The 20,017-nt window shown below is 48.1% G+C and overlaps 1 protein-coding gene across 1 annotated transcript in view; it reads left to right on the top strand.

Annotated features, from left to right (window-relative positions):
* Positions 1 to 16,354, top strand: part of LAMB2 (laminin subunit beta 2) — a 61,204-nt gene extending 44,850 nt beyond the window's left edge. Inside the window, exons 24-33 of the mRNA XM_080995592.1 lie at positions 139 to 511; positions 1,821 to 2,005; positions 2,502 to 2,743; positions 4,379 to 4,582; positions 4,827 to 4,971; positions 5,630 to 5,837; positions 7,324 to 7,465; positions 9,180 to 9,356; positions 11,449 to 11,608; positions 15,782 to 16,354. Coding sequence (XP_080851718.1) covers positions 139 to 511; positions 1,821 to 2,005; positions 2,502 to 2,743; positions 4,379 to 4,582; positions 4,827 to 4,971; positions 5,630 to 5,837; positions 7,324 to 7,465; positions 9,180 to 9,356; positions 11,449 to 11,608; positions 15,782 to 15,918 — 1,973 coding nt within the window. The 3' untranslated portion in view covers positions 15,919 to 16,354. The remainder of the gene's footprint in view (positions 1 to 138; positions 512 to 1,820; positions 2,006 to 2,501; positions 2,744 to 4,378; positions 4,583 to 4,826; positions 4,972 to 5,629; positions 5,838 to 7,323; positions 7,466 to 9,179; positions 9,357 to 11,448; positions 11,609 to 15,781) is intronic.
* Positions 16,355 to 20,017: the final 3,663 nt, after the last annotated feature.

The following is a 20,017-nucleotide window of genomic DNA, read 5'->3' as shown; positions in this document are numbered from 1 at the left end:
CTCTTAGCCCCACCCACTTCACAGAGTGTTTGTTGTGGGGGAGGAAGGGAAAGGAGAATGTTAGCCACTTTGAGACTCCTTCGGGTAGTGATAAAGCGGGATATGAAATCCAAACTCTTCTTCTCATGTTGCGTGCAGCCTGCGACTGTGACCCTCGTGGGATCGAGAAGCCGCAATGCCACCGCATCACTGGGCACTGCTCCTGCCTCCCGGGGGTCTCGGGTGTGCGCTGCGACCAGTGCTCCCGAGGTTTTGCCGGCGAGTTCCCCGCCTGCCAGCCGTGCCACCAGTGCTTTGGGGACTGGGACCGCATTGTGCAGGATTTGGCCGCTCGCACCCGCAGCCTGGCGCAGCGCGCCCAGCAGCTTCAGCAGACGGGCCTCACCGGGGCGTTTGAGGGCACTTTCCGCCGACTCCAGGACAAGCTGAGTGTGGTCCAGGCCATCGTCAATGCCCGCAACGCCACTGCCAGTGCAATCACCCACCTCTTGCAGAATATGGATTCGCTGAGGTGAGTGACAGGTGGCCTTGGTACCTGTACATGTGCAGAGGAAATGGACCTGGCTGGAGCCTAGGAGCAGTGGGTTGGCAGGGTAGGAACTGATCTGCTGCATTCAATTTTTGTCTTTTGTTTGTCTTCTCCCAAAGAATCCCAGGTACCATAGTTTGTTTTGGGAGCTGGGCTTCTCCCTCTCCCTCTCTCTCTTCTTACATTTTTTTACAGTGGTACCTCGGGTTACATACGCTTCAGGTTACAGACTCCGCTAACCCAGAAATAGTACCTCGGGTTAAGAACTTTACCTCAGAATGAGAACAGAAATTGGGCAGCGGCAACAGGAGGCCCCATTAGCTAAAGTGGTACTTCAGGTTAAGAACAGTTTCAGGTTAAGAACGGACCTCCGGAACGAATTAAGTACTTAACCCGAGGTACCACTGTATTTGCAAGTTTCTCAGATTAAAACTTTACCTTCACATATCGAACGTACAACATAGACACAAGATTCCCAAAGAATCTCTAGGACTTCCCTCCTCACCTTTGTGGGTCCTGTTGTTAATCATTTCCTCCTGCATCTTTTACAATAGCCCACATCTTTTACATCTCCATTGTTTCCAAAACTCACCATTAAACTACAAGTGCTATTCCAATCCTACTAACGATTTTAACTGTTTATACAATGGTTTTTAAGATAGGTTATAAATTTCCCCCATTCCTTATTAAAATTTTGGTCTTCCTGATTTCTGATTCTTCTGGGTCTTTAGCCATTTCGGCATAATCCATCAACTTAATCTGCCATTCTTCTCTGGTATGGGCTTTATCTTCTTTCTATCTGTGGGCCAATAACATCCGTGCAGCTGTGGCTGCATACATAAATAGTTTTTCTGCTCCCTTGGGATTTCAGCACCTAGAATTCCTAAAAGAAAGGCTTCAGGGTTGTTGTTTTTTAGAAAAGGTTATTAATTTTATTTCTCTGAAGAGGAGCAGTGGGTGGTTTAGTCCTGGGTGGCAGTGCACCTCTTTCTCCACTGAGAGCCAGTGTGGTGTAGTGGTTAAGAGCGGTGGACTCATAATCTGGTGAACCGGGTTCGCCTCCCCGCTCCTCCACATGCAGCTGCTGGGTGACCTTGGGCCAGTCACACTTCTGTGAAGTCTCTCAGCCCCACTCACCTCACAGAGTGTTTGTTGTGGGGGAGGAAGGGAAAGGAGAATGTTAGCCGCTTTGAGACTCCTTAGGGTAGTGATAAAGCAGGATATCAAATCCAAACTCTTCTTCTCTTCTTCGTCTTCTCTCTCCCGCTTCTCACTTACGTCCTCACACCAGGCAGGAGATTGCTGATGTCACAGAAACGCTGACCAGCCTGGAAGGGTTGCTGACGGCCACCCAGGACAGGAACTTCAACGCCAACCATGCTCTAGGCACGCTGGAACGCGGCGCCCGGGCCCTGAACCTCAGCCTGGCAGACCTTGCGCGCCAGCTGGAGGCGCTCAAGAATGCCAATGTGCTGGGTAAGTGCGTGTCCAAAGTGACGTAAGAAACATACTCCCCCCACCCCCCATTTTTACCCAGCCCTTTCGTCAAACGTAGAATTGCAGTTCTCCCCCTGGCCCCACACCCTTTTGACTTGCAGCCTCTGCTCATGAGCCAGAGTGGAGGCTAGGCATGTATAGGGAAGTTTTTAATGTTTCATGCTGTTTTTTTATATTTCACTGGGAGCCGCCCAGAGTGGCTGGGCAACCCAGTCAGATGGACGACATATATATTATTATTATGGGGGTTTCCCATAGGTCTAGCACAGGCTTCCTCAACTTCGGCCCTCTAGATGTTTTGAGACTGCAATTCCCATCATCCCTGACCACCGGTCCTGCTAGCAAGGGATCATGGGAGTTGTAGGCCAAAAACATCTGGAGGGCCGAGGTTGAGGAAGCCTGGTCTGGCAGAAGAGATGCCCAGCAAGGGCCTCATAGTCCTGTTCTTTAATCCCGCCCCCACTTCCCCCGGCAGGAGCCTATGACAGCGTCCGCCAGTCCTTTGTCCAATCGCGGGAAGCGGAACACCGGGCCAACGCTTCCACGGTGGGTTTCTCCAGCCCTGTCGGCCAATCGGCCGCATCCCGGCGACGCACGGAGCACCTGATGGCAGCCCGGAGAGACGCTTTCAATCGGCAGAATGCAGCCAACCGGCGAGCCCTGACCGACCTGTCAACACGCGTTCGAGGGCTGAGCCTGCATCGGATCAATGAGAAGGTGGGTGGGGAAGCTGGGAAACACCACAAAGCAAAGCGTGTGAGAGCCAGAGATGGGGAGCCAGAGGCCTTCTAATGACACGGTGGGTCACAGTCTCCCCGCATCCCTGAGGTAGCCAGTCAGGTCTTGGTTGAGGGGAAAGGTGAGCTCAAGAACTTTTCAGACCGCGCTGCTAAGTTTCTGCTTAATGTTCTGTTGGTATTTTACTGCGAAATGTTATTCTGTGGTACTTCGATGTGCACATCTTCTCTGTGAACCGCACGGAGCAAAGGCGAGGAACCTTTTCCCGCCTCTCGAGGGCCACATTCTGTTCTGAACAAGCGCCTGAAGACCACACGCCAGTGGTTGGGCAGAGCCAGAGGCAAAAATGGCTGGAGCGAGGAAGGAAACATTTGACAGCAGGCGGGTGTCAGGGACTGGTTGGACGCAGAGGAATGGTGAGGGGGGAACCGGCTGGGGAACCCCCCAAGGGAAGAAGACTCAGGGACTGGTGGTGAGATGACAATGAGTGGTCAGAGGGAGAAGACTGGGAGGAGGTTGTCAGAAGCTGAAGAGGTAACAGGGTTCAGCGAGTGGAGGGAGTCTGTGGCAGAAAGAAGTCCAGAATCAGAGGTAGAAGAGGGAGCAGGACTGTGGGATGAGGGAGGCCAAGAGGCAGAGAGGAGTCTGGCTGGTGAAGAGGCCTTCCTGCTGTGACAAGCTCTCCTCCCTTCCTGGTCTCCCAGTACCAGGAGAGGCATGAAGAGGGCGGAGGAGAAATCAGCATCACATAGTCACACAAGCGCAGCCTCAGATTGCTTAGGGGAAACCCTGGAGGACTTAGGCAGCTGTGGAGAGGCAGGGCCCTTCATCTCCGCAACTGCTCCATAGGGGCAAGACCTACTGAAGAAGAGCTGCTGCGCCCATTGGGCCAGACTCTCCCGTGCCAATCCTGTTGTTGTTTTTTTTTAAAAAAAAGTTATTTCATGTGATATACTGCTGGCAAGTTTCTTCATGCTTCCTCCAACGCTCTTGTTCTGGTCCCGAGGGTTAACCATGTGGCGAGGTCCGAGTCCAGTCTGAGGGCGAGGGTGCGGTATGGAGGCTGTCCGTCAAAGCTGAAACGGGGTCCAAGGCAGGGAGTCGGGTGAGGTCAGGAGCTCCGGCAGAAGAGCAAGACAGGGGTCAGGCAGGAACAGGCTACCAACAATGTTGCTCCCGCAATTTAGGCCTGGGGCTGGCTGGCTTTTATCTGCCCCGCGGCATAGGGCGGCCCCGGTCCACAGGTGACTCGCCTCTCCTGGCCTGGAGGCGAGCACTCCTCCTGAGGGAACTTACTTCCCTCCGCCTCTCTGCCCTGAGCCTCTGCAGCTCAGGAGAGGCTGGAGGGTTACCGGACCCAGAGGCAACCTCCTCTTCCCCTGACGGGGCTGAGAGTGGAGCACCTGCAGGCAATAGGTCCTCCATCCCCTCAGGAGCCAGAGCAGACTCAGCTGGCGCCCTCACTTGAGGATCCAGCACAGGTGAGTAGCCTTCAGCCTGAAGCCCCAGCCCCGGCTCTGCTGGTTCTGGAGGCGGGGAATCCTGTGCAGGCTGGGATTCCTCAGGTTCAGCCTCCGAGTCCGAATCCCAGGCCATCACAGCTCTCTCCTCTAGGTGTGCGGTGCTCCAGGGGACGCCCCCTGCTCCAGCAGCCCCTGCGGAGGGGCTGGTTGCCGTGACGAAGACGGCCGGCGCCACTGCGGGGGCCTCAACTGCAACGGGGCCGTGGCCACGGCCGACAACGCGCTGGATCGAGCCCGCCATGCCGAAGGGGAGCTGCGCCGCGCTGTGGCTGACGTGGATGTCCTGCTGCGTCAGGTAAGCCATCAGAGGGGAGCCACAGAGCTCAGTGTTATAGGCAAGGTAACCCATGAGAGCCTTTACGTTTGCACACATTTCGTTTCATCGGAAAGACGAAAAGCGCGAAGGCCTGGACGTGGTTCTCAAGGCAGTAAACAAGAGTTAGCTCTGGCTCTGTTCATGGGATGCAATGCTCCCTGCATTCCCTAGGCCTCTGCTTCCCCCTGCTGGCTGACCAGGGGACCTGGTGTGTCCTTTGCAGGTGGCCGAGGCAAAGGCAAGGGCAGGTGAGGCGAAGCAGAGGGCACAGGCCGCGCTGGACAACGCCAATGCCACCAAAGCCCGGCTGGAACGTTCCAACAAGGAACTGCGGGACCTCATCCAGCAAATCAAGGGGTTCCTGAATCGTAAGTGCAGGATATCGGGCTGCCCCCTACGCCAGTCCCTTATTTTATTTTGTTCGATGTCTTTCTCAAAAAGACAGCTCATGTAACATACGGTACATCACATGCCGTAAAATGCCGCTTTTAAACGGCTCCCCCCCCCCCCAAAAAAAGATTTCTGGGAGCTATAGTTTGTTAAGGCTGCTGAGAGCTGCAAGGAGACCCCATTATTCACCCTCGCAGATCAACAATTCCTAAAGTAGCTGGACAGTCGACCCCTCCTCACAAGGAGCTCTCGCAAAGAATAAACAAACAAGTGCCCAAAAAAATTCAGAAAGCAATCTTAATGTTGAAAATAATAAAACGAAAGCCAGTTACGTTCATGTTCCTGCCAAAAAGGGAAAGGCAAAATTCCATACAAAAAAGTTAAGAATGCCGCTGCACACCTCCTTATGCAAGTTCCAGGCAGGGCCGTGGGGCAAGGCAGGTGGACATATTTATCCCTTTATGGTTCCAGCAGTGTGTGTGTGTGTGTGTGTGTGTGTGTGTGTGTGCAGTGGGGGGTATTCAGACAGGGATGAAAGAAAGCAGGGCAGAGGGGACATTTGCAGTGGGTCTTGCGAGAAGCAGGGGCTTGCCGTTCTACCCGTCTGTAGCGCTGACTGACCCATCCCTCACACAGTTGACGGAGCCGACCCTGACAGCATTGCTCTGGTGGCCTCCCGCGTGCTGGAACTCTCCATCCCAGCGTCCCCCGCACAGATCCACCACCTCGCTGAGGAGATCAAGGAGCGCGTCAGCAGCCTGGCCAATGTGGACGCCATCTTGGACCAAACGGCGGGAGACGTGCGTGTGGCGGGACAGCTGCTGCAAGACGCACGCCGCGCCAAGTGAGTGTGCGAGGGCCGGAGAGGACGTGTGATGGAGGCTGCTCCTGTCGGACCCAGAGGAGAGGCCATGGGGACAGAACTGTGCTCCCCTTGGTCCTCCTCCTTCCATGAGCAGCAACTAGTTACTCAGCAAAGGGAAAGGAAGTTGGGGGAGCGTAGGAGTTTGCTGCGCGGGACCAGCACCCTGTCAGGAGTCTCCACAGCTGCTGTTAAAACCTGAACTGATGGTGGGCTTATTATTAGGTTTGAACATGGGTTCAAATCTCCCCTCCTCCATGAAGCTCACCATTGGGTCTTAGGCTGAGAGAAAATAACCTCCTTTGTTAGGTGTATTGTGAAGTTAAATGAGGAGAATTGTGAAGCACTGTGCATATCGGATACTGCTAGAAACATGGTGATGAGAGGCCCTTTCATGTGGCTGTGTTACAGGAGCTGAACAGAGTACAAGGGTGGGGTGGTCACTGTTTGGGCTAGTTTGCCATCTAGGCTCAAATACAGGAGTGGTTTAGATGCAAGGAGGGCCAACTTCTCACTGATGTGGGGAAACATGGAGGCAGCTGTACAATTAGCCTTTCAAAAGCAGCGTAGTACAGTGGTACCTCGGGTTACATATGCTTCAGGTTACAGACGTTTCAGGTTACAGACTCTGCTAACCCAGAAATAGTACCTCGGGTTAAGAACTTTGCTTCAGGATGAGAACAGAAATCGTGCAGCAGCAGCAAGAGGCCCCATTAGCTAAAGTGGTGCTTCAGGTTAAGAACAGTTTCAGGTTAAGAACAGACCTCCAGAACGAATTATGTTCTTAACCTGAGGTACCACTGTACAAAACAAATTAACTATGCAGAGCTAAAAACCGAACAGCAGGTCAAAATGGCAAAACTGACCAGAAAGCTCAGGAACCAAAAAGACCAAAACTTTAATAAAGAACGGGGGAAATTTACAATTTACTTGAGAGACCACTGTAAGCAGATGAAAACATTAGCAGGATTGTAATAATGTGATATAGAAATTACTATGGACAAAATGGAGAGACATAAAACTTGGATGATGAAATAATATACATTTGAGAAGGTTGATAATAGGATCCATGGAGGGGAAGGTGGGAAGACTAGAGATACAGAGAAATCTCTAAATATGGATATGTATTTGGCAATGTTATAACTCTACACTTGTAAAATCAACTAAAAAATTATTTCAAAAATAAAAACCGAACAGTGGGGAACACAAATGGTCAGCACAAAAACGTTCAGGGAGAAGCTAAAGCAACCAGATTCGTTTTCAGGGCTCTCTTTCATCCAGAGAGAGGGCTTGGCACAGATCTCGGAGGAGGGGAGGGAGGTAAACTACACCTGTACACAGAGATCACACCTGGCGAATGACTGTTCTATTACTCCCATGGATTTGTCATCCTGGCCATCGCAGCAGTGGGGACGCTAGTGCACATAGCTCTGGGCTCACACTAGCCGCACGTTCTTCCCGTTTGCAGCGCTCGAGCAGAGAGCGTAAAGACTGCAGCCGAAGCAGTGAAGAAGGCTCTGGACGACGCCAAACGGGCTCAAAGCGCCGCCGAGAAAGCCATCCGCAACGCAGCCAGCGACATCTACAACACCGAGAATGTCGTGAATAGGGTAAGCCCCGTTGCTGTGCGCAGCCCTCCCCTGAAAGTGTACCAGAATCAAACATTGAGAAGGACTTGGAACATAATTAGGTAAAGGTAAAGGACCCCTGACAGTTAAGTCCAGTCGTGGACGACTCTGGGGTTGCGGTGCTCATCTCGCTTTACAGGCCAAGGGAGCCAGTGTTTGTCTGCAGACAGTTTTTCCGGGTCATGACTAAGAACCAGCAAAACCAGAGCAGCTCACGGAAACGCCGTTTACCTTCCCACCGGAGTGGTACCTATTTGTCTACTTGCATTTTGACGTGCTTTCGAGCTGCTAGGTTGGCAGGAGCAGGGACTGAGCAACAGGAGCTCACCCCGTCGTGGGGATTCGAATCGCCGACCTTCTGATCGGCAAGCCCTAGGCTCTGTGGTTTAGACCACAGCGCCACCCATGTCCCTTGGAACATAATTAGCTGCCCTTATACCCAGCCAGACACTGGACAATTTAGTATCAGACGCTGCCATCTCACTGCTCACCCCTCATTCTGGATCGTTTATATGAGCCAAGTTGAAAAGCACAGGTCCCAATAGTGACCTACTTCCTAAATCTCTCCATTCGAAGAACTGCCCTTTCATTCTTACTCTTTGCTTCCTGCAACTTAACCAATTCCTGATCCAAAAGAGGACCTCTTCTCTTATTCCTTGACTGCCACGCTTAGTCGGGAGTCTTTGGTGAGGTACTTTGCTGAAAGCTTTTTGAAATACTAAGTCCAAAGAAGCAAGGTGAGTAGCACCCTGGATAGCTCCAAGAAGCAACAAGGCTGAGTGTTTGCCTACACTTCCACTTGTCTAGAAAGCACGGGTCCGAGTGCTTTTTCCACTTGGCCCACGTTTCCAGGCATGGAACCAAGCAGTTTTTCCTTTGCCCCAATTCTCTCCCCCCCCCCCCGGAAAACCTGCTCTTTAGTGCTAAATCTGAACAAACAGCAACCCGTAAAAAAAACACAACCTAGTTGTTTGTTCCAATCCAGTGCTAACAATTGAGTTTCCCTGGGAGGAAGCAGTGGCGCAAATGGAGATGTGGGCGAACCCTCAGCCTTAATTAGGCCTACAGCATCCTTGGAGCAGTTAGCCCCACCCCTGAGGAGTGGAGCCTTTACTTTTAAAGGGGCGGTGTCAATTTAATGAGTTATGGATTCCGTTGATACAGTAGAGGCCACGGTTCTGTTATGGCCTCTGAGCTGGAGCCCTCCGTGCTGCAAAATGGTAATGCCATTGTGGCGTTGGCACTGAGGGCATCTCTGGCAGTAGAAGAGAAGAAGAGTTTGGATTTGATATCCCGCTTTATCACTACCCTAAGGAATCTCAAAGCGGCTAACAATCTCCTTTCCCTTCCTCTCCCACAGCACTCACTCTGTGAGGTGAGTGAGGTTGAGAGACTTCAGAGAAGTGTGACTAGCCCAAGGTCACCCAGCAGCTGCATGTGGAGGAGCGGGGAAGCGAACCCAGTTCACCAGACTACGAGTCTACCGCTCTTAACCACTACACCACACTGGCTTGTGGAGGGGCACCAGATGGCTGGTTCAGGGGGCATCAGAGGCTGGTCCATGATGCCCTCTAAATCCCCTGAGTTGTAACATCTCCTCAGTGAGGTCAGCGCTCTTGTGTAGGCTGGGGGAGACCCTCCCACAACGGTGAGATGCAGCAGACCTTCTCCAGCTTCCCATATTGCCTCCCTTCAGATCCAGCAGCAGACTGCAAGCGCTGAAGGTCAGCTGGCCAAAGCCATGGAGCGCGTGGGTCACCTCGACAAGCAGGTGGATGCGCTCAAGATGAAACGGGCCAACAACAGCCTGGCCGCCACGCGAGCTGAGGAGACAGCCAGCGCTGCCAGGGACCGAGCTGGCGAAGCCGAACAGGTACATGAGGCTGGGCTTGAGAAGGCCCAGGAGTCTAGCAAAGATGGATAAGCATCTGTCTCTTGGGTTACGACTGAGAGGACAGGTGAAGGAAGCTGCATTGTGTACTCACAGGGTGCGAATGGGTGGCTGCCCACACAGCAGTGTAAATTCGAGTTTCATTTTATTTTGGAAGGTTTTCTACCATGTTTCGTCATACAGGCGCCAGGCAGCTTGCGGTGAATAATGCAAAGCAAGTATTTCTCGTGCAAATTGGTACTTGGAAATGCTTAATATTCTGTAGCTGGTACTTCATGTATCCTCTTCGTCTTGTAATTTTGGTGACGCTGCTGCCCACTCCATTTGCTTTTTCATTTGTTTGGCTCCAGGAATTCAGCCTTGCTAGTTTCATCCTAATGTCTTAAAAAGGTAAAGGGACCCTGACCATTAGGTCCAGTCGTGGCCGACTCTGGGGTTGTGGAGCTCATCTTGCTTTATTGGCCGAGGGAGCCGGCATACAGCTTCCGGGTCATGTGGCCAGCATGACTAAGCCGCTTCTGGCGAACCAGAGCAGCGCACGGAAACGCCGTTTACCTTCCCGCCAGAGTGGTACCTATTTATCTACTTGCACTTTGACGTGCTTTTGAACTGCTAGGTTGGCAGGAGCAGGGACTGGGCAATGGGAGCTCACCCCGTCGCGGGGATTCGAACCACCGACCTTCTGATGTCTTATAGGTCTTATAATAATAATAATAATGTCTTATTAGAAACTACCAAGCGCTCCAACAAACTCCCTTTGCTATAATACTGAGCTGCAGCACACAATTGAAATGTGTTTCCTCCAACGAGCCCAGCCTCACCCCCAGAATATCTTCTCCCCGCTTCACCTAACAGGGTTGTTAGGAGGAAAGCTAAGGCTGAGAGATGGTGACTGGCTGTCAGTTTCTCTGGGTGTTTGTGATTCCTGCTAAATTACTCAGAGGGTGAAATTGACTGACTGTTTGGAGGCAATCAGATAAGAAACAAATGAAGATGGCATCAGAGATGCTCCTTCACCCAAATGCTCTGCCAACCACCGTGGCCAAGAGGCAGCTGTGCCTTAAGAGGGACGTCCGCCTACTTTTTGAGACTGCAGGCATGTTACGCAAAACAGGTGGAAAATAATCCTTACCTGTCAGAAAAGCATCAGAGGAGATTTTGCTGGTGTCTCTCCCGTCACTTCTATCTTTTGGTATATTGGCAGTTTGTTTATTTTGATTTTTAATATATCAATTATTATTATTATTTTTTTTAAAAAGGAAGAAATAATAAACAGTGGGATTCAATTCACCTGTCCCATCAGTGGAAGGCTTGTGCAACAAGGTTCTAGCTCCTCACCCCACCCCTCTAATTGGCTTGGGGGCCTGGGTCCTCAGAGAACCCCTGGGACAGCATGTGGGGCAGTGGGCAGCGGATCTTTCCACCTGACAAGCTGAAATGCTTGCCCTGATGGAACGATCACCTTAGTGCAACATTGATTGCCTCCCAAGGCTGTACCCGCTGTTTCTTACAGTGGTCAACCAGACGCCACAAACAGGAGCTGAGGGCACCACCCTCAGGAGGCAGTGAAAAGCAACAACTCCACCATCACTGGCCACTCTCATCTATGATGGCATTCCTTCCTGGCCTCCTTTACAAGATTTTAGAATTCTTAGTTCCTCAAGGCAGGGACTTGTCCCCTTGCACCCTGAAAAGTACTATACACATTGATGTTGCTGTTGAACGAATGAATGAAAATTGGGCTCAGCAAGATGATTGGCATGAACAAAAGTAATCCACTAAGTCAGGGATCAGCCTGTCCAGATATTGTTTGAACTCCAATACCCTATTAGCCCCAGTGAGCATGGCCAGCGGTCAGGGGTGGTGGGGGTTGTAGCCTGACAACATCTGGAGGGCCACACAGGTTTCCCCCCCCCCCCTGCACTAAAGTCCTTCCAGAGGAGGCCCATTTCCTGCCTTTTCTTCCTGCCATCTTCCTTGCGACGCTCCAGAGATGGTGGGAAGCATAACGCCGCTGCCCCGAGGCCTGCAGTTCCTGCTCACCGCTTGCCCCTTATTTCCCGCTGCATCTCAGTTGCTGGACGGGACGCTGGGTGACCAGTACCGCACCATGAAGGACCTAGTGGAACGCAAGGCCCAGCACGTGGTCCGGGCCCGGCAGAAAGCAGAGCGCCTACGGGACGAGGCCAAGGGCCTGCTGCGCGACGCGCATGACAAGCTGCAGCGGCTGAGCGGTAAGTGCCCGGGAGAAGGGGGGGAATATATTCTCTGGGGTGGTGTGTGACATTTCTGGGGGGCCCCCCCATAAACTGGATTTCACACAATTCTGTGCCTTCTAGACAGTAAACTCTGCAAATTATTATTATTATTATTATTATTATTATTATTATTATTACAGTTGTACCTCAGGTTACATACGCTTCAGGTTGCATACGCTTCAGGTTACAGACTCCACTAACCCACAAATAGTGCTTCAGGTTAATAATAATAATAATAATTTTTATTTATACCCCGCCCTTCCCAGCCAAGGCCGGGCTCAGAGCGGCTTACAAGCAATAATAAAAACAAGTTAAATGATTACAACTTAAAAACAAAATTAAAAAATACAACATTAAAATATTGAAACATTAAAATATTAAAATGTAGTTAAGAACTTTGCTTCAGGATGAGAACAGAAATCGTGCTCCGGCGGCGCGGCGGCAGCAGGAGGCCCCATTAGCTAAAGTGGTGCTTCAGGTTAAGAACAGTTTCAGGTTAAGTATGGACCTCCAGAACAAATTAAGTACTTAACCTGAGGTACCACTGTATTATTATTACCACCCTGCCCATCTGGTTGGGTTTCTGCAGCCACTCTGGGCGGCTCCCAACAGAATAATAATAATAATAACAATAATATTAATATTAATAATAATAATAATGACAAAACATCAAAGATTAAAAGCTTCCCTAAACAGGGCTGCCTTCAGATGTTTTCTGAAAGTCAGACAGTTGTTTATTTCCTGTCATCTGATGAGGTGGCATTGCACAGGATGGGCGCCACTACCGAGAAGGCCCTCTGTCTGGTTCCCTGTAACCTCACTTCTTGCAGTGAGGGAACCGCCAGAAGGCCCTTGGAGCTGGACCTCAGTGTCCGGGCTGAATGATGGGGATGGAGACGCTTCTTCAGGTATACTGGGCCAAGGCCACATGAACTAGTTTCATTTGGTTTGTACACCGCTTCCAAAATCTAGGTTTGGTTTTTTGTTTTTTTTATAAAATATTTATTAGGATTTTTTAAAAATATTACAATAAAAAATGAAAAAGAAAAAGAAAATACAAAATAAAAATGATTAAAAACACTCAAATTTTCCATTGCTTATTTTTCCTTAGCTTGTTTCCCGGACCTCCTCATACCTCCCTTTTTTGTATTCCAGTTCAATTTGTTGGTTCAGCAAATCCTTACCCTCTTTATTTATCCTAATCTTTGGTCTTAAAATAGTAACGTTAGATTTTTACCTCTTAACAACCCATTTTTCATATTCCCTTAAAGCATTACAGCTAGAAACCACTTAATTTCTATCCAACATCGTTCTAACATTCATTAATTTTACAATATTTCTGTAGATAGTCTTTGAACTTCTTCCAATCTTCTTCCACCGACTCTTCTCCCTGGTCTCGGATTCTGCCAGTCATTTCTGCCAGTTCCATATAGTCCATCAGCTTCATCTGCCATTCTTCCAGAGTGGGTAAATCTTGTGTCTTCCAATACTTTGCAATGAGTATTCTTGCTGCTGTTGTGGCATACATAAAAAAGGTTCTATCCTTCTTTGGCACCAATTGACCGACTATGCCTAGGAGAAAGGACTCTGGTTTCTTCAAGAAGGTATATTTAAATACCTTTTTCAGTTCATTATATATCATTTCCCAGAAAGCCTTAATCCTTGGGCACGTCCACCAAAGGTGAAAGAATGTACCTTCAGTTTCTTTACATTTCCAACATTTGTTATCGGGCAAATGATAAATTTTTGCAAGCTTGACTGGGGTCATGTACCATCTGTATATCATTTTCATAATATTCTCTCTTAGGGCATTACATGCCATAAACTTCATACCTGTGGTCCATAACTGTTCCCAGTCAGCCATCATTATGTTATGACCAACATCTTGTGCCCATTTAATCATAGCAGATTTCACCGTTTCATCCTGAGTATTCCATTTCAACAGCAAGTTATACATCTTTGACAAAATCTTAGTTTTGGGTTCTAATAGTTCTGTAATTTTGATTTTTCCACCTGGAAACCAATTTTCTTATCCAGATTATATGCCTCCATTATCTGATAATAATGAAGCCAGTCTCGCACTTTGTTTTTTAATTTCTCAAAACTCTGCAATTTCAGTCTATCTCCGTCTTGTTCCAAAATTTCCCAATATTTCGGCCATTTGGCCTCCATATTGAGTTTTTTCAGAGCTTTTGCTTCCATCTGTGACAGCCACCTTGGAGTTTTATTTTCCAATAAGTCCTTGTATCTTATCCAAACATTAAACAATGCTTTCCTGACAATGTGATTTTTAAATGCTTTATGTGCTTTGACCTTATCGTACCACAGATATGCATGCCATCCAAATATATTGTTAAAACCTTCTAAATCCAAAATGTCAGTGTTTTCAAGAAGCAACCATTCTTTCAACCAGCAAAAAGCTGCTGATTCATAGTAAAGTTTAAAGTCTGGCAGGGCAAATCCACCTCTTTCCTTTGCATCTGTTAATATTTTAAATTTTATTCTAGGCTTCTTGCCCTGCCAGACAAATTTAGAAATATCTCTCTGCCACCTCTTGAAACAGTCCATTTTGTCCACAATTTGCAATGTTTGAAACAAAAACAACATTCTAGGCAATACATTCATTTTTACCACAGCAATACGGCCCAGCAGTGAAAGCTTCAAATTTGACCAAATTTCTAAATCTTTTTTCACTTCAGCCCAGCATTTTTCATAGTTGTCTTTAAATAAATTCCCATTTTTTGCTGTCATGTTAATCATGTTAACATAACATGCCAAAATCTAGGTTTCGAAAGATTCTCTCCATCATCATCACACACAAATAGATTGAGGTGATGGAACCAGGGAGAGGAAGACCATAAATTTTGAGAGTAGGCAGGAGAAGGACAGGGAGCTACATGAGATGCCGAAACTGCTCTTTGATTGTGGGAAGCCCTGCCCAGCCCTGCCTTTTGGTGTCTTCAGTTTGCTTATTTACTTATTTTATGTATGCATAAATTTCCATGCTGCTAAACCAAGAAGGGGGCTGATCTTCTCAAAACAGTGTGCATAAAATCAAAATTAAAAACCTAAAAAGACAAAGCTCGGAATAACATAAAACCGAGTCACGTGGCAGGGCAAGTTTATGTGAATAAAAATGTTCTAAACTGAAATCTAAAAACTAAACACTGAAGCTGCCTGCCTAATATACAGAGAAATCCACAATACAAGTGGAATTTCATCAGGCTGCCCACGCGTTTCCATTTCCATCTCTCTTGTTGCGTTATGGAGGATAGAACTGTAAAGAGCCATTTCCATTTAGAAAGCTGATAAATCCCCCAAAGATCCCCATTTGTGACACAGGACACGCTTGGGTAGAAAACCTGCGAACAGGCAGAACCCAGCAAGCCCTGGATGTGGCAGCTAGACTGGTGACTGGGAGTGGCCGCCGGAACCACATAACACCGGTCCTGAGAGATCTGCATTGGCTCCCAGTACGTTTCTGAGCACAATTCAAAGTGTTGGTGCTGACCTTTAAAGCCCTAAACGGCCTCGGCCCAGTATACCTGAAGGAGCATCTCCACCCCCATCGTTCAGCCCGGACACTGAGATCCAGTGCCAAGGGCCTTCTGGCGGTTCCCTCATTGCGAGAAGTAAGGTTACAGGGAACTAGACAGAGGGCCTTCTTGGTAGTGGCACCTGGAGCTGAATTGGGTGGCTCCTGTGGACCAATCAGACTGCTGCATTCTGGATCCTCTTGTTCTAGGACCAATCAGACTGCTGCATTCTGAATCCTATTGTTCTAGGACCAATCAGACTGCTGCATTCTGAATCCTAATGTTCTAGGACCAATCAGACTTATGCATTTTGGATCCTATTCACTCAGTACATAACAAAGGGCTTCCACTTGCGCCACAGAACTTTCTCTACCCTCCCGTCCCAAATCTGTTCTGGGGATCTGGAGCGGATTTGCTGTGGGGGGGGGGGGGAGAGAGCATACAAGGAGAGGCTGACTGTGACCTCCTTGTCTGGAACTGCGACAGAGACACCAACGTGGAACTGTCCCTTCAGAGGCAGGTTTCAGGGAGGGGACGGTTTTAGCAGCCCATCTTTCCCTTAACTTTCCTCCGTTTTGTTGCTGCAATTCTCCTCCTCCCTGTCCCTATTCAGCGCTGGAAGAAACGTATGAAGAAAACGAGAGGCTCCTGCAGGAGAAAGCGGCCCAGCTGGACGGGCTTGAGGCCAAGATGAGGGTCATCTTGGGAGACATCAATCAGCAGATCCAAATCTACAACACCTGCCAGTGATGCGCTGTGGTTCTCTCTCTCTCTCTTCTCCCTTACCCACTCCCATTTTGTAAGTCCTATTCACTGCTGCCAGTCATGTGTTTGAATAAGTCTTGGCTACCCCTGCCTAGATCTAGCTTAGTGCCCGGAGCACCGCTTCCTGTGGCTCTCCCTTGCCACCATTGCTTGACTCTCACCCCAGCCTTCGTGGAAGCACAGCACTGCATACATCGAGGCTTCCTTAGGAAAATCCCTTCCCTGCAACATCTGGCACGTAAGGAAGCACTTAAGATGCCATAGCGGAATTTTCCCGTTCTGGTTTTCTGCTGGTCTCTTGCTCAGAGCAATAACAGAACAGGGGAAGGGTTGCTGCATTGCCGTGCCTGTGTGTGATCTGCCCCAACCAAGGTGGCTTACACCTGTGTGTGAATAAAGGCCCAAAGGCTATTGCTCTCTGTGCTGTGTTGTCTTATTCCTTCCTCTGCTCAAATCCTGGCTTGCCTTTCATAATTCACCCCAAAGTGTGTCTACACTTCTGTTTTGAACTGGAGCTGGGCCCTGGTGAAACTGATTTTGCATGACGTGAAATATATATAGCAGGGATGGGGAACCTGGGGCTCTCCAGTCATTATCAGACTACAGTTCCCATCATCCTATTTATACTCCGCCCATCTGGCTGGTTTTCCCCAGCCACTTTGGGCGGCTTCCAACAAAATATCAAAAATACAATAAAACATCAGCCATTAAAAACTTCCCTAAACAGGGCTGCCTTAAGCTGTCTTCTAAAAGTTAGATTACGGGACGTGGGTGGCGCTGTGGGTTAAACCACAGAGCCTAGGACTTGCCAATCAGAAGGTCGATGGTTCGAATCCCCGCAATGGGGTGAGCTCCCGTTGCTTGGTCCCTGCTCCTGCCAATCTAGCAGTTCGAAAGCATGTCAAAGTGCAAGTAGATAAATAGGCACCACCCCGGCAGGAAGGTAAACGGCGTTTCCGTGCGCTGCTCTGGTTCGCCAGAAGCGGCTTAGTCATGCTGGCCACATGACCCGGAAGCTGTACGCCGGCTCCCTCGGCCAATAAAGCGAGATGAGCGCCGCAACCCCAGAGTCGGTAACGACTGGACCTAATGGTCAGGGGTCCCTTTACCTTTACCTTTTAAAAGTTAGATTTATTTCCTTGACATCTGATGGGAGGGCGTTCCACAGGGTGGGCGCCACTACAGAGAAGGCCCTCTGCCTGGTTCCCTGTAACTTCACTTCTCGCAGTGTGGGAACCTCCAGAAGGCCCCTGGCGCTGGACCTCCGTGTCCGGGCTGAATGATGGGGGTGGAGACGCTCCTTCAGTTATACTAGGCCGAGGCCATTTAGGGCTTTAAAGTTCAGCACCAACACTTTGAATTGTGCTTGGAAACGTACTGGAAGCCAATGTAGGTCTTTCAGGACCGGTGTTATATGGTCTCAGCTGATTGGAGTTGGAATTCAATAGGTTCCTCATCCCTGCTCTAGGCCTTGGATTCCCAGATGTGGTCAGCAGTGATGTTTGATGTGGCTACTGAATGAACACAGGTAGACGTGGGGTCAGACAAGTAGAAAAGAGGTGGAGCACAGAGACAGAAAAAGCATCAAGACGGCAACAGAAACCATAAGAATCTCAGAGGTTTCCTGAATTGCACTAGTTTCTTGGAAGCCCACAAGAAAGGCGTGAAGCCCACTACCATTGTTTGTCCCCAAGCTATCGGTATATAGCAGTGTTCCTCAAACCTGGGCCCCCAGCTGTTGTTGGACTACAATTCCAATCATCCTTGACCATTGCTGTAGCTAGCTAAGGATGATGGGAGTTGTAGTCCAACAACTCTAAGCCACCCAGATTGTAACCATCGCAACCATTGATGGAGATGGGAATGCTTGCATCCTGGAAACAAGGGTATGGGGTAATAGTGAGGCAACTGTATACTCTCATGTTTATGTTTCCATGACCATGGATCCTCCCCCTTTCTCTAAACATGAGTGGTGTTCATTGCACTGGTTTAAAAGGAAAAGTTGCAGTATCTCATGCTCATTGTGCAAAAGAGCTCATAGACCAGGGGGTGCCTTTGGTATCACTTCAATGCATTGTTCACACATTGCACTGAAAATACTACTTTTCATAATGTTTACAATGTTATAAGAAAAAAAACCACCTCCTTTTCCCTTATGGGGTACCCAAGAGCACATATAGAGTCCTTTTTTAGGTTATCTATCAGTAGAAGAAAATAACAGAGGCAAACCAGAGAATATTGAGAAGCAAAGCAGCTAGTAAGCCTGATCTTTATTAAAACTGTTGCAACAGGGCTCCCCCCCACACGCAGGAGGCAGGAAGAGGACCCAGGACAAAGGTGTGCAAGCCCTTATATAGACATTTGAACTAACCCTGGAGCCCAAGACTGCCCCTCCATACATCATACATACATCACAGAAGGGGTGTAGCCCAAGACCACCACCCCAGTACATCCTATGTACATCAGAGAAGGGGCGGACTACAACAGAAATCTGAGTGCGTTGTTTTTATCTTGTCTGCCAGGTTACTTTATTGGATTACCTGGTTATCCTGGCCACCCTTTTGTTATGACAACTACTCAATTCCTGAATCCAGATCACAGGCTCACCCTATTCATATCTTAAATGTGCCCTTGAGACAGGATTTGTGAACAAAGAGACCATGGGGAGGTTCCCCATTTCCTTTGACCTTGCAGAGAAATATGTGAAGTCATTTGGGAGAGACAAAATGGTTTCAGGACTTTTTTCTGTGGAGTTTCAGACATGTGGTTTATACTATATATATATATAGTGTGTATATATATATATATATATATATATACACACACACACACATATATATAAATATATGTTAAAATTAAATATATGGGGGTTTTTTGTAACTTCTTTGAAAGTCTAATAAATATTATTTTTAAAAAATCAACATTCAAAAACAAAAAAAAACCCAAATCCATATCTTACAAGTTAATAATATAAACATTAAAAAGAAAAACAAACTTTGACCCAGTTCAATACCCTGCCGATGCACAAAATCCACTACTACAACACCCTTGGGATATGTGGCCAGCCCAAATGGTGTTTTGAGTAATGGTGTTCATAATACTTCAGCTGTAATTTCATAATAGATGGAGCCATTCCATGTGTTCATTTCATTGACCCTCACATTGAAGGGCATAGAGAAGCCTGCCTAAACAGGAGCTTCATGTGTACATTGGGGGTTTGCAAAGAGCAACAACGCCTCCTTTGGAAAAAGGAAGTGGTGCTACAAGACATTGCCAACCATTACCATCCCATGCTGGTGTTATAGGCCCTAATTCAGCTGCTTATCCCTCTGCTACCAGATATACAAAGGCATAGTATGTGGAGCCAGTGTGGTGTAGTGGTTAAGAGCAGTAGTCTCGTAATCTGGGGAACCGGGTTCGCTTCCCCGCTCCTCCACATGCAGCTGCTGGGTGACCTTGGGCCAGTCACACTTTGAAGTCTCTCAGTCCCTCTCACCTCAAATAGTGTTTGTTATGGGGGAGGAAGGGAAAGGAGATTTTTTTTTTAAAAAATGATATTTATTAAAGTTTTAGAAAAGATTACAAAAATAAGAAAAAGAAAAAAGAAAGAAAAGAAAAAGTACAAAATACAGAAAAATAAAAACACTTAAAAACAAATAAATCTTTCCATGTCTTGTCTTTCGTTTACTTGTTTCCCTGACCTCCTCACACCTCCCTTTTTTGTATTCCAGTTCAATTAGTTAATTCAGCAAATCCTTTCCCTCTTTGTTTTTATCTTAATCCTTTAACTTAATATATTATAACTTTAGATTCTCACCTGTTAACAATCCATTTTTACATACTCCTTTGAAACATTGCTGCTAAAACCACTTAACTTCATTCCGACATCATACTAACATTCATTAATTTTGCAGTATTTCTGTAAATAGTCTTTAAATTTCTTCCAATCTTCTTCCACCAACTCTTCTCCCTGGTCTCGGATTCTGCCAGTCATTTCCGCCAGTTCCATGTAGTCCATCACCTTCATCTGCCATTCTTCCAGGGTGGGTAAATCTTGTGTCTTCCAGTACTTTACAATAAGTAT

This window comes from Podarcis pityusensis, assembly GCF_964106645.2.
Source record: "Podarcis pityusensis genome assembly, chromosome: 2".
In the NCBI taxonomy this organism is placed as follows: domain Eukaryota; kingdom Metazoa; phylum Chordata; class Lepidosauria; order Squamata; family Lacertidae; genus Podarcis; species Podarcis pityusensis.
Note: the sequence above shows the minus strand (reverse complement) of the source record. Positions and strands in the feature narration are given on the sequence as shown.